Consider the following 14249-nt stretch of genomic DNA (forward strand, 5'->3'; position numbering starts at 1 on the left):
GATGAAACCTAGCCTGGACTTCCACAGGATGGTCCTAATCCTAGCTGTGATCCAGGAAGTATAAAAAAGCTGCCGTTACCTTCTCTTTCTTATTTCACATTGCACAGGTGACCCTCAACTTACAACCGTCTGATTAGGGACCGATTCGAAGTTACAGCCGCCCTGAAAAAAGTGACTGGCAGCCAGTAATCCAGTACATAAAAAGTCACAAAACTGGGTGCGATTCACTTAACAACCGCCTTGCTAAGCAATGGAAATTCTGGTCCTAAACTGTTGAGGTCCTAAGTTGAGGATTATCTGTAATAGGTCTCCAGAATAATGTTTATACTTTGAGAATTGCATTCCTTTGGCTGATTGTTTAAACATTCGAATCAATTCTGGGACTCTTGTAATTCCCACAAGCTTCTTGAGTTCTCTGTTGACACTGAATTATTATTTATTCATGTATTACTCTGGGACTAATGGTGAATTAAACTAGATTTTTAAACAACAACAACACACACCCTCTTTTCTATGGGTAAATAACTGCCTACTAATTAGCTCTGCATTTGGTTGGGAACCGTTTGGAAAATTGAGTTTCTTCCAGACACTCCTCTCTGGCCTGCAGCTAGTCGAAACTAAAATATTTTAAAGGAGCATTAAGAGCGATGGCAGAATGTGCCAACGTTTAGCCATGTTTTAAGATGGATGAAGGAAAAATCTACCCCTCCTTTCTAGTTATCTTATGTACCATACACCAACCTATTTTGGCTAGTTTGTTCTTATGTAACAGAAACGCAGAGAAAATTTGCTGGGCATTTTTACTAGTGCTACTTAAATTACGTTGATAAAAAAAACCAACCAAACAAACAAACATTGGCCAGGATAGATGCCAAGAAAGTTGATAAACTTGGGAAGTGAGAAAGAAATAAAAGAAAAGAAAAGAAAAGAAAGAAAGAGGAAAGAAAAAGAAGAAAGGAAAGAAAAAGAAAAAAGGAAAGGAAAAGAAAGGAAAGAAAGAAAAGAGAAAAAGAAAGGAAAGAGAAAGGAAAGGAAGAAAAAGAAAGAGGAAAAAAGAAAGAGGAAGGAAAGAAAAGAAAGAGAGGAAGGATTGATTCAGCTTAGCACACAGAAGTGCAAAAGTGTTCTTTAGTTAATCCATTCATCAAAAAGTCATTATTTCAAAAATACTGTACAGGTAAAATTTTCAGCTTACAACTATTCATTTAGCAACTGAAGTTAAAATGGGACTTTAAAAAAGGGGAGTTACAGTTGGTCCTCGCACCTAAGACAGCATCCCCACCGTCACTTGGTCAAAATTTGGTCATTTGCCACCGAAGCATTTAAACCAGTCTATGGCTTCAAAATCTAATCTAACAAAAAAGCTAATTTTTTTCCTACGTACAAACAATCGGGAACAGACAGCAGGACGACCGGTTAACAACCCAAGTGTCAGAAGCAAAGAATCGCCGAGCAGCTGGAAAATTGGTTTGGGCAAAGGGCGAGACCCATCTGCTCACATCTCTTGCAGAAACGACAACTGGAGGTTTTCAAAAACAAGACCTGGACAACCTTTGACCGGGATGTACAAGGTCTCCTGCCTTGAGTAGGGGTTAGACTGGAAGATCTCCGAGGTCCCTTCCAGCCTTAGGGTTCTATGTTCTAAATCACCTCTCAGGTACATCAAAACAGGCCCTCCGCTATCAACCTCATCTTCAAAACTTCCCTGGTTTTTTTGTGTGTGTGTGAGGATCATGCCATTTTGGACCTTACTGGAAGTCCTACGACTTGAGTTTTGAAGCCAGGGGCTGGATGAACAGGTAGATCTTTCCACAAGAAAACAAAAGGGAAATGGGGAAATCTCATAGAAATTGGGGCTGGGCGGGCTAGGATATTTTAAGATGTTCTTTAAGAGAAGCAAGCCTATTTTAGCTGCAGATATAGCCCAGGAGATTACATTTTGGTTGCCAGGAAAAATAATAAGGGCACTCTGTAGATAGTAATGGTTGTAGGAGAAAATAGAGAAAAAGGCATTATTTGCACAAATGCAGCAGACATTTATGGGTTGGATGCAAAAGTCTGACCCTACAGGGGAAAAGTTAGTAGATTGTTACATTCCATGTGGTTCAAATTAACCAAGGTAAGAAGGGGATTCGGAATGTCAGCCCCTTAAATTAATCCAAATTTTTGCATTCTCTGCTCCAAGAGCATCTGTTGACATGTACCGGAGATATTTGCAATTTAAAAAAGAAAGATTGACTCTCACCCCCCCTCCCCCGCTATCAAAGTAAAAAGAGTACAGAGCTGCACATGGAACAACTTAAAATAAAAATAAAAAGACACGCTCTTTTTTCCATGTCATGCAAATGCAGGATTTTACATACACTTCAGTTTGACAGGTAAAATTTGGCATTTTTTTCGTTTATTTTTGAATCTGAGTGAGCGTGAATGAAACAAAGTCAGTTCCAACTTTCTGCAAATGAAGACACAAAAGTTGTGGAGATTTCGGTAATAAGACAGTGCTGGTCACCAAGCCTACACACACAATTAAGGAAATGCAAAGTGTCCATTAAGTTGTTTTTTTTTTTAAACTTTTAATCGCCTACCAAAGAATGTGCCTAAGAACACTTAAAACAGATGTTTCATACCCCAACTGATAAAAGGAAAAAAAAAACTGCCTTTTTTTTTTTCTTCTACTTTTCGAACAGAGGTACTTGGCTGTCAATCTTGTACAGTTTAAAATCAAAAGCTGGAGTGGAGAAGATGGAAGGGGGTACGCAAAAATAATTAAAACCCTGAAATGCTATTTCTACTGCTCTCCAACCATACATTCGTCCCTAAAGATGGCAAAGACCGGACAAGGATTCCAGATTCCTGAAAAATTAAAAGCTGAGCGAGCTACGAAAACGAAGACATGCAAAACAGAATGATACCTACTTTTTTTTTGTTTTTCTTCACTGCGGGTTTTTTTTTCTTCACAGAAACGGGCTGAAATGCTCACTTAAAAGCCAGGCATTTTAAAAACTGAGCAGCTGGGAGGGGGGGGAGTCATTGTGTCACGTAACCAAGTTGCATTTTGCCCACCCTAAAACGCAACGCTACATTAAACAGGGTAGTTCAGATCTCCGGGGAAAAGAACCCCCTTAATTTAGAGCAGGGGGTAGCTGGGTTGAATCAACGGCCCCCTGAATCAATATTAATTCTGTGGACAGGTCATTTTTTTTTTTTTTAATGGAGAAAGGCCACTGCTCCATTTCACGATGGGTGGGTTATTGCTTAATGGGAATTGCTTCGTTTTGGACGAAGAATCTATTATTAGGAGAAAATAAGCTTTGTCGTTTGCACAGGGAAAGAGTTAGTTAAGTTGAAGAGATTTTGTGACTAGGTGTTTTTTTGTTTTTCAGAACTAAGTTTTCAAGGATTTCTCCAGTTAAGTTTCTCAGCTTGGAAGCGTACAGGACAGGGAGATGAGTTTGACTGGTTGGGAGATTAATTCTGCTTTGGTACCTCTTGGTCCCATATTTGAAATTCTTGCAAATGAACTGGAGTCCTTCTTTATTCTAGGTAGTCTGCATAGATACTAAAGAATAAAAGTGAAGAGTAAAATTTAAAAAAAAAAGGAAGGGGGAGAAAATTACACTCCGGTATTCCTTTGCTAAAGAATGTTTTGTGCCGAAAATTTCCTCCCCCTAAACAGAACGTAAGCCACGGGGTACAATTCATCCATGCACACAAATCTTGGAGTTCCCCATTTAATAAAACATTATTGTCACCACTTCAGCCAGATTTACAATAAGATCTGGGGTCGATTCTGGTCTACGTGTGGCAAAACTGAAGTCGAGAGAAACTTGGACCCACGTCCACAATACACAGTGCAAAGTTTAAGACAAACAGCTCATTTTTTCCACCAAATGTCTTTCTGGTTTTTTTGTTTTGTTTTTTGGCTAAGAAATTAAGTAAGTGTGGTTTTGCTTTCTTTTGTCTTGGGAGGGAGGAAGGGGGGAGGGAGGGAGGAGGGAAGGACAAGGGGCAACCCAAAAAATGGAGAAAAAAATGAGAATTGCAAAGGAAAATAAGAAATAACAGCCACGACCTTCTGAATTTTAAGGGCAAGTTATAAGCCTAAGACTTTTTTTTTTTTGTTTTTCTGATAAATTGTGACGAGGAGAAAGAAAGAAAAAAAAAAGAAGAAACAGCATTCTTTAAAGTACATTAAAGCAGTGATTTTAAACAAAGAAAGCAGAACTAGAACATCTTAAATTTTTAATCCTTTCTTTACAGATTACCTAGACCACGTTTGATTAAGAAACGGTAGAAAGTTAGTTAACAGCCACAAGTTAACACCGAGAGGTGACACTTGTCAATTTCCATAGAGAGTCCTGCTTTTGTGGGTGTGTCTGAAATGCATTCTTCAGCTCTTCTATCACACATTGCTGACATCAACTCGGTCAGGTGTTGGTTTTTTGTTGTTGTTGTTTTGTTTTTTGTTGTGTTGTGTTTTTGTTTTTTTTTTAGTCCACTGGTCGCTTTTCACCATATTTCTTTGTAAACTCTTCAGCATTCTTACAGAATTTTTTACGGTCCTTAGAGTATTCTTCGGCTAAGTCAGCCCGAAGGGGGTGTTCGGGTTGGGGGTCGTTCACCAGTGCTATGAGGGACTGGATTACTGTCGAAAGAAAAAGGGGGGGGAAAAAAGGAAGGAAAGAAGAAAGAGAGGGAAAGAAGGAAGGAAGGAGAAAAAAGAGAGATCAGTGTGGCTGTGAAAGAGAGGCAGAACCACCGATTCGCGAAGGACAAGATCCCAAGGCTGTGGATTCATTGATTTGTCTAGATTATCCAATTTATTTGCCACCCATCTGGCAGTCCAGGCGATTCTGAGCAGATGGCACTCAAATCCTTGGGAATGGTAGCACTTAAGTCCTCCAGACATGTTTTCCAAATTCTATTTTTTAATGAAAGAGGAACTGGGAAAGTTTCCAATCGAACACACGACCGAAAAGCCCATCATGTAAGCGATCGTGTTTAAATCTGAATTGAATGCCAACCGGAAATGAAAGTGTTCGCACTAATTGCTGCTTTTTAGGCTCTGGGTCAACTTTGTCCTTAAAGATTGAGTGCAGCCTACAAGCCAAGCTTTGGCCACGGCTGGCTAAATAAACCACAATTGACTGGGTTTGATGGGACGTGCCAAAAGCAAAATGGGACAGCTACGTTACATCCGGAGCCATTACATGTGACAATCATCACTGGTTTATTTGATTAACCGGGTCAGCCACCGTACTGGCGGTATATTCAGATTTATGAATGAACTGCTCTGTGTGTGCAAAATAATGGGTGTGTAAAGCTTTTCCTTTCCTGAAACAAAGAGAGAAACTCCTCTGAGACCACACTCAAGTACACGTGCAAATAAAGACTGCTGGATGAGGAAAATCAAGCTCATTTTTTGGACTATTAGAACAAACCATTTAAGAATTGGCTGAAAGAGTACTAAACCGCCTTACAGCCACCTAGCTGGGGTTTTATTCAAGAGATGGGATGAGTAAGATTGGTAGTACAAGCCTTGAATATTAGACAAATCATTTTCAGATGTAGCTGCCTGAAAATCTCTCGTGTTTTTTTAATTCTTTGCGATAAATTCACATTTTAAACTAAGAGAGGGAGGGAAGAACGAGAAAAATCAAGAACTCCTTCGCCCTTAAAGAGGATCCCATGAAAGATTTAGATGGCCCAGCATGCTTGTGCTCGGAGATCCAGGATGGAGCACCCCTTCCCAAAATGAGATTTAGTATGGCAATCAATTGCTGGCGGTCTCTTACCTTGATCAGTTTTAGTGGCCGGTTTCCAGTTTTCAGCACTAATTACTGGCAGACAAACCTGCCCCTTTTCATCAATGTTAGGGTGATAGATCTTTGTTTTAAATGTGATCTTGGGAGGTTTGAACGGGTACTCTGCAGGAAAGTTGATTTCGATTCTGAACGCACCCTTGTCGTATGGAGGATTGTCCTACGGGGAGCAACAGAGAACATATGAAAAGCAGACCCAGGCAGGAAGAGAAAGAATTCAGAGGAAAGCTGAAAGGAGAGAAGGAAGAGGGGTCGGATATGCAGGCAGTCCTCGACTTATAACCGTTCTTTTAGTGACCGTTTGAGGTCACAACATCACTGAAAATGTATGACCGTTTATCACACGACCTTTGAAGCATCCCCATGGTCACGTGATCAAACTTCAGATGCTCGGCAACTGGCGTGTACTTAGGACGGTTGGAATGTCCCGGGGTCATGTGACCCCTTTTGTGACCTTCTTGACCAGCAAAGTCAATGGGGAAGCCAGATTCGCTCAACAACCGTGTGGCTAACTTCACGCAAACGTTGCGAGAAAGGTTGTAAAATGGGGCAAAAGTCACTTAACAAATGTTTCGTTCAGCGACGAAACATTTTGGGCTCCGTTGTGGTTGTAAGTCAAGGATTACCTGTATGAGATCCATCACTTAAAAATAAAGATTTTAGGGATTCTTTTAAAAGGGTTCTTGTAGTGCCGTAGATTAGGTTGAGAATGAAGGAAATAGAAAAACAGAAAAAAAACCACTTTGGTGGGTTTGTGTTACTATTAGTGATATGTTTTTAGACCTAAATCTAAATCTAAAATCAAAATAATCCTCCTTGGCCCTTTTCTTAAGTCTCTCTTCCCTACTCCTCCCCCCTCATTTTTAGCAATGTGACTCACTTTATTTTATTTTTTTTAATCTGATTTTTTAAAAACACACATATTGCAATCTTTATCAGCAGCACCCAGTTTGTTTGATGCAGTCTCCTGAAAAGATGGGTGTCTTAACTTTGGGCTTTTTTTATATTGTTTCTCTTGTTTTTATTGTTGTCTATATTGTTTTGTTCTTGGGTGGTAAGCGGCCCAGAGTCCTGGCTTTGAGATGGGTGCCTGTACAACTATTTTAAATAAAATAAAAGCTTTGCCTGTGCTACGTTTTTCCCACAAAGGAGCGTTCACACCCCTGCGGATTCAATACGATTTGCAGAATTGTTTACAGAAGACAGAACGATTATGAATGTACCGATAAAAGCTGCAGGAAGGATTATCTTGTAATAGTAGCATCTGGGCACAACCGTTGAAGGACTATTAATCTTTCAGCAGTGACTTGTTAAAAAGAAATGAAAGCCACCCACAACAGAATGCAAGATACAACTGGACAATATTTTTTTTTAAAGTACCTCTATTCAAAGATATGTTTAGTGTGTGAATGGAGAATATTCTCTTCTTCATTCTGGGAGTGTAACACATTCAAGATTTGGGGGTTTTTGGGGGGGGAAGCCTGGGGGAATGGAGATAAATATGTTTGTGTGGAAAAGAGAGACAGGAAATATATCCTTCAGAATAAATTACTCACTCACGGACACAACTTTTGAAGACAGGCAGCCCTTGACTTACGACAACTTGAGCCCAGAAGTTGTGTCGCTAAGTGAAACAGTTATAAGTGAGTCTGTCCCATTTCATGACCTTTCTCGCCACAGTTGTTAAGTGGATCACTGCAGCTGTTAAACTGGTCAAACTGTCGTTAAGTGGAACTGGCTATCCCCCACTGACTTCGCTTGTCAGTCGCAAAAGGGGATCACGTGACACCCCCCCGCGGGACGCTGCAACTGTCACAAAGACGAGTCAGTTGCCAAGCGTCTGAATTTGGGTCACGTGACCTGGGGATGCTACGACAGCCATTAAGTGTGAAAACTGGTCATAAGTCACTTTTTCCAGTGCCGTGGTAACTTGGAACGGTCGCTAAATGAACTCCTGGAAGTCAAGGGCTACCTTTATTTAGGAGTTAAAAGAGGGTCCGGGTTTGGTGTGTTGAAAGTGGTCCTTAGATGACACCCAAGATTGTCTGAAATGGTATAGGATTTCCTGGCTGAGCAGGGGGTTGGACTAGATGACCTCCAAGGTCCCTTCCAACTTTATTATTATTATTATTAATATATCCCCTGCCCTCAGGTGCCTTTTGAGTTCCACCTGAGTGGCAAAGATCAAATCTTTCAGTTGCTCACGGATGGTCCCTTGGTTCAACACCAAGGAGGTGTGTGCTGCGATGTGTGACATATATTAGGAGTTTCACTTTATCTTTCTTTGTCTTAGGCGTCTCCTACTACGTATTATGTTGCTCCTCCAGCCTCCCAGCCTCGATTTATGCTTTGACAAAACCACTCTTGCCTTTATCAGAAAGAAATCAAAGCCTTTATCAAATAAAATAATAATAATAGTAATTAAAAAAAAACTCTTAGGGAGTGAAAGGAGCCAGAGCTGAGAGTTCTGTTTTTTTCCTATCAAGTAACAGCTTGAAACTTTGCTCACTTATTTGAAATTTCCTTCTTTGTTTTAACAGCACTGGAATTTGATCGGGTGACTTGCTTGCAAGGAGGCAAGAAAAAAAAAAAAAAAGGAACTCCGCGACAACTGTGGCTGTCGCTTCTCCCAAGAGACACAAAGCTTGAAATAAATAAGGGCTTTAAATTTATATGGGGCAGGTCTTTAGGCCTGGAAATTAGCTAGCCGGCCATGCAGCCAGTACTCAAGTCCACGGGGCCTTTACCATTTGGAAAAGCGACTCTCGGGGGGCCATCAAGGAAGTCACTTTTGAAACCAAGAATTACAAGTTGGTAGTCCTCAACGCACGGCCGCAATTGAGCCCACATTTTCTGTTGGTAAACGAAACAGTTTGTTAAGTGGCTGGCGCTGCATTTTACGATCTTTTTTCTTGTTAAGTGAGTTACTGCAAGTATTAAAGGAGTTCATACGGTCATTAAGTGAAAAGGTTACAAAGGGTGATCACATGACTCCAGGACAATGCAACAGTCATAAGTACATGCCAGTTGCCGAGTGTCCAAATTCTGATCACGTGATGCGGTAACGGCCCTAAGTCATTTTTCGGTGCGGCTGTCACTTTAAATGGCCACTAAATGAATGGCTGTAAGTCAAGGACTACCTTAAGAGAGCATTTCCTGTTCCTGCCCAAAACCTGTGGGATAGGAGGGACAGATATAAATCAAATTCTGTGCTAGGGAATGAAATCTAAATTTTCTTGAAATAAATTGTACGTAGGTTTCACATACCTACATTATTACACTGAAAGCTGGGATTCTCAGAGGGTGCTAGAAATAAAACCACATCACAGTCTCCTTAGTTGCTATTTTGGCTGGCTATTCTAAGGCCCACTTTGAAGTTTGTAAGAGTTGTGGTGTGCTTTTCCTCACTTTCGTTTTTCGTTCGCATCCATTTTTTTTCCTCTTTGCCTTTGTGTCTTATTAACTGCACAATAACAGAGACTTCTCTTGGGACGGGTTTCTTTTTATTTTTCTAACCACTGCACAATTATTTAGAGGTTTAAGGGCTTTATAAATTGTAAATACTATTTTTATGCAAAGATGGAGGGCAGCTAATTTAATTATTTGGGTGGCATTCCTCCGAAACCTGCATGGAAATATATTTTTTTTTTCCCCTTAACTCTGGAAAATCCACGGATTTGCCTCCACCAGTTCTGCAAGGACCAACGTTAAATGTTTCGGGCTATTTAGGAAAATGAAGAGCCCTGGTGCATTTGAACAATTACAAGAGGTTTCTTTCACACTCACGGGAACGATAAGCCCTTGCCAAGTCAATAAGTTAGCTTCATCAACTTGGATATTACGGAAGTTCTTCATTCCACATTTGCGGATTTCTTCAAGCTCCTACAAGCCAAGCAGAGCAGAAAAGAAAAAAAAAACATATTAAACCACATCAGCCAAAACAATCGGTTGTAATATTCAAGAAAACATGCATGTTGTTTTCACTTTCATGCTGTCTTAGTTGAAGTCCAACTGTCTCACAGTTAATCTTCTCCCCTTTTTCTTTCTTTTGTTATACTATAATTTTAGTACAAGGAGGTAATGGGGGGGGGATAGCTAAAATTGGGAACAACTTGGAAAAGGCACCATTCCTGTTTGACTTTCACAGAGAATTCAGATTTAATACCAGCCAGCATTCTGGCGCGACGTTATACAGTTAGTCCTCCACATATGACCACAATGTTGTTTATGTTGTTAAGCGAGACATTTAAGTGAGTTTTGTCCCGTTTTACGACTGTTCTTGCCCCAGTTGTGAATCTCTGCAAGTGTTAAATTAGTAGTGCTTCCCCCCTTGACTTTGCTCGTCAGACGGTCGCAAAAGGGGATCACGTGACCCCGGGGACGCTGCAACCGTCATAAGTACATGCCAGTTGCCAAGCCTCCGAATTTTGATCACATGACCCTGGGGAGGCCGAAATGGCCGTAAGTGTGAACAATGGTCGTGAGGCCCTTTTTTTCAGCGCCGTCGTGACTTTGAACGGTCACTAAATGAACTGTTGTAAGTCGAGGACTTGCTGCAGTTACTATCCACACACAAACAGTAGACTTCAGCCCTTTACTCCGGAAGAGAGAGGAACGCTCCACAATTTAATAGGTCTCAAAAAAAAACAAAAAAAAACACAACCCTCCTGACAGGTATTTCCCCAAAATAATATATATATATATAGAGAGAGAGAGACAACCCCACCGAGGCAGACAATCCTGTTATCAGCTTTCTCAGCTTCAAGAGCCTGGCAATAGGTTATTTATTCACATTGTGAGACCTGAAGGCACTGTGGAGGTTAACCAGTGGTTTAATGGGATTAAATGGAAATATAGAGTCACCTTCAGGAAGGCAACGCTATGCAGGATAAAATCTCAAGTTATTTGTGTCCCTGATAATTTGTTTGCTTTGAGTGCAGTTGGAAATTCAAAACGAAAAGAGAATAGAATAGAATAGTAGAATAATAGAATAGAAATTAGAACAGAATAGAATAAATAGAATAGAATAACAAAGAATAGAATAGAATAACTGTATTGTCACTTTGAATGTACACTAATCGGCATACATTAAAATGAAATTTCGTCGCATTCAGCTCTCAAAGGGTTACCACCACCTCCGATATACACTACATAAGTGTGACAAAAATAAATATGTACAGAATTATGCATATACCCACATATATTATATGACCCAGAGAAACAACAGTCTAGTTCGGGTTATGTGCACATGTGCATGGCGAGAAAAACGAATCTTGCGAGTTTACCAGACGGGTGGCGTAGGGAACAAAGCTATTACACAATCGGGTAGTCCTGCTACAAATACTTTGAAACCTCCTCCCAGAAGGGAGCAACACACATCTACGCACTCCCGCACGCCCCTTTCTTTCCATTAAAGCTAAGTGTGTGAAGAGAGGTTAAAATTTCTGCGTAGGCTTCAGCGCGCTTGCCTCAATTAAGTTTTCCTCTTAAAATAGCTCCGTCCCTTAAAATAAAGAACACTTCTTATAATAACTGCTTTATGATTTTTTTAAAAAAAAATCACCCCTTTTTAACCACACGGTTACTACATGCGACCGATTTTAATCGAGGCATTCTGCTTTACGGATCCGTCTACTTCCCTCTCTGCTACAACAGGCTGATGGAAGGTGGTAGGTAGGAGCCTTCTTTAAAATCGCTCGCTTCCATTATTCTAAATTTGGCCTGTCTCAGTTTTGAATATAAATACTGTCTTTCAGAACTGTATTGTGGATTTATTTTCTTGTAGAAGAAACGTATGGAACCCTTTGGATTATAAATCCTGATTGTTAAACAGCCTTCAATGGTTCTTTTTTTCTCCCTGGACAGAAAGGATATGTTTCTTCCTGGACAGAAAAAAATGAATTTTACTTGTATCTGCTTAGGAGAGGTTTAGGAACGGCTAGTTGGTTGGATAAATTTATAAAGGCTACTTTATATAGAACCCTAACCTCCAAGGTTCTGGTTCCAGCTATTCTATTCTATTCTATTCTATTCTATTCTATTCTATTCTATTCTATTCTATTCTATTCTATTCTATTCTATTCTCTTCCTATACTTTGTCTATTCTATTCTATTCTATTCTATTCTATTCCTATACTTCGTCTATTCTATTCTATTCTATTCTAGTCTATTCTATTCTATTCTATTCTATTCTATTCCATTCTATTCTATTCTAATTTCTATTCCTATTCTCCAGAGCACAGAAGGCAGGACAAGAATAACAGATGGAAGCTGATCAAGGAGAGAAGCAACCTGGAATTAAGGAGAAACTTCCTGATAGTGAGGACAATTAACCAGTGGAACTTCTTGCCTCCAGAAATCGTGGGCACTCCATCACTGGAGGTTTTTAAGAAGAGACTGGACAGTCCCTTGTCTGAGATGGTATAGGTTCTCCTGCTTGAGCAGGGGACTGGACTAGAAGACCTCCAAGGTCCCTTCCAGCTCTATTCTGTTCTACCTTCAAAGTCCCTTCCAACTCTGTTATTCAGATTATATTATATATTTTCCATCGCATATCGCATTGAATAGCCTGAAAGGAGCACCACATAGAAAGATAGTACCATTCCCTACAATTGCAGCCGACGTAAAGCCAGTCAACTTGGCCATAACTACAAACGAAACAAACATTTTAAACGGGGGGGGGGGGGAAATAGAGGAAATTAACCCAAATAGAGTTATGCCCTTATCTAGTAAAAAAAAAACAACCTCTCCTTAGAGACTCAGCAAATTAGCATGTGGCAGTCCTCACATCCTAAGAAAAAGGAGAGAAAGAAACCCATGGCTTGGGGGAAGAAAGCTTGTTTTTTTTTTTCAAATTGAGATCAGCACTCCTATCCCAATATTGATATAGCTAGCAAAGGCTCAACAGAGTAACAAAAGCTTGAAAAGGAAACGTCAAGAATAACACACAAAGAAGATGTTGATTGTTGTTGATTGCTCGGCTACAAAGATAACTACCTTGCCTAGATGGATGTCCGTGATGCACGTACATGGATCAACAAAACCCCTTGCAAAACGTTGGTTTCCACCGTTAGTGGCTGGTGCCACAATAGTTTGTGTTACATTGGGGCACTCTCTCCCAGTCCCTCTCTCTCGCCCCAACACGCTTCACAAAGTTGTTGTTGTTGCGGTGGAGAAAATTGGGAGGAGGAAGGTGTCTGCTGGATATGTTCACCCCCTTGAGTTATTTGTAAACAAATACAAATAAATAAAAATAAATCTTTGTTCACTTCCAGCAAGTAATTAAAGTCATTCCAACACACAAGGATAAAGGTAAGATGATAGACTGTGATATAGCCAATAACAGGACTGCCAATTGGTAATAAATTTTAATGCAACAGAAGCATAAATGGAAGGCATGATATCAAATTTAGAAGAATCGCCCCTTTTTTCATCAGAGCGACTCCATCCGAGACGGACTTTCCAACTGACAATTCTAACCTTCAAACAGGTCTTCAGGTCAAGAGAAGACCATTAACAATATAAACATATAAACAAACTTACTCTGTATAAACCTGAGCATTAATTTATTCTACTTGTAAGGTTAAAAAAAGACCAGAGCAGCCAATAAAATGTCAGTTAAATCAATAGACTTGAATTAGTCTGTGTTGTTTTTGGAGAATAGATCTATTCTCCAAAACACTTGAGGACAGGACAAGATGAGAACTTATCAAGGAGAGAAGCAACCTAGAACTAAAGAGAAATTTCCTGATAGTGAGAACAATTAATCAGCGGAACAGCTTGCCTCGAGATGTTGTGGGTGCTCCAACACTGGAGGTTTTTAAGAAGAGACTGCACAGCCATTTGTCTGGAATGGTATAGGGTCTCCTGCTTGAGCAGGGGGTTGGACTAGGTGACCTCCAAGGTCCCTTCCAATTCTTATTCTCTAATTCTGTTTTAAGCTTGGGTCAAGAACATCACCATCGTGAATTTACATGATTTGGTGAAGCCATGAAGATCTGGCTGGAGTAGGAGGCACCCACAAAATACATATAGTAAATATGGATATAATTACGAGGTCCAGGCAGAAGAAGAACATTATGGCTTCAAAATTTAAGGGACTGGTTTGGACAAAACTCAGCAGCATTTTTTCGTGTGGCTGCTGATAAAAACAGGATCGCCAACATGATCACCAACGTCCGATAACGGACATGGCACAAGAAGAAATTATTTTTACTACTAACAAGAATAGAAATCTCTCATGAGGGATTGGACATACAGTGTACAAATCTTGGTTTGGTTTCCTGGGTGTGTGCCTGATGCATTCAGCTTATGCAGGAGGTCAGCCGAGTAAATGTTTGACAATTTAGTTGTGCAGGCAAACACTAATAAACCAGCTTGCTGCTTCCTCGTCTTTTAAGGCAGAATTTCAAAGCCAAACTAGAGTAA

The 14249-nt window shown here is 40.2% G+C and overlaps 1 protein-coding gene across 1 annotated transcript in view; it reads right to left on the reverse strand.

Annotated features, from left to right (window-relative positions):
• Positions 1-4177: 4177 nt before the first annotated feature.
• Positions 4178-14249, reverse strand: part of UBE2L3 (ubiquitin conjugating enzyme E2 L3) — a 16550-nt gene continuing 6478 nt past the window's right edge. Inside the window, exons 2-4 of the mRNA XM_015822575.1 lie at positions 9609-9704; positions 5796-5982; positions 4178-4645 (exon numbers count right to left, since the gene is read on the reverse strand). Of these exons, the coding sequence (XP_015678061.1) occupies positions 4491-4645; positions 5796-5982; positions 9609-9704 (438 nt within the window). The 3' untranslated portion in view covers positions 4178-4490. The remainder of the gene's footprint in view (positions 4646-5795; positions 5983-9608; positions 9705-14249) is intronic.

The sequence above is a fragment of the Protobothrops mucrosquamatus genome, unplaced genomic scaffold (assembly GCF_001527695.2).
Source record: "Protobothrops mucrosquamatus isolate PMUCROS unplaced genomic scaffold, P.Mucros_1.0 scaffold1607, whole genome shotgun sequence".
Lineage (NCBI taxonomy): Eukaryota > Metazoa > Chordata > Lepidosauria > Squamata > Viperidae > Protobothrops > Protobothrops mucrosquamatus.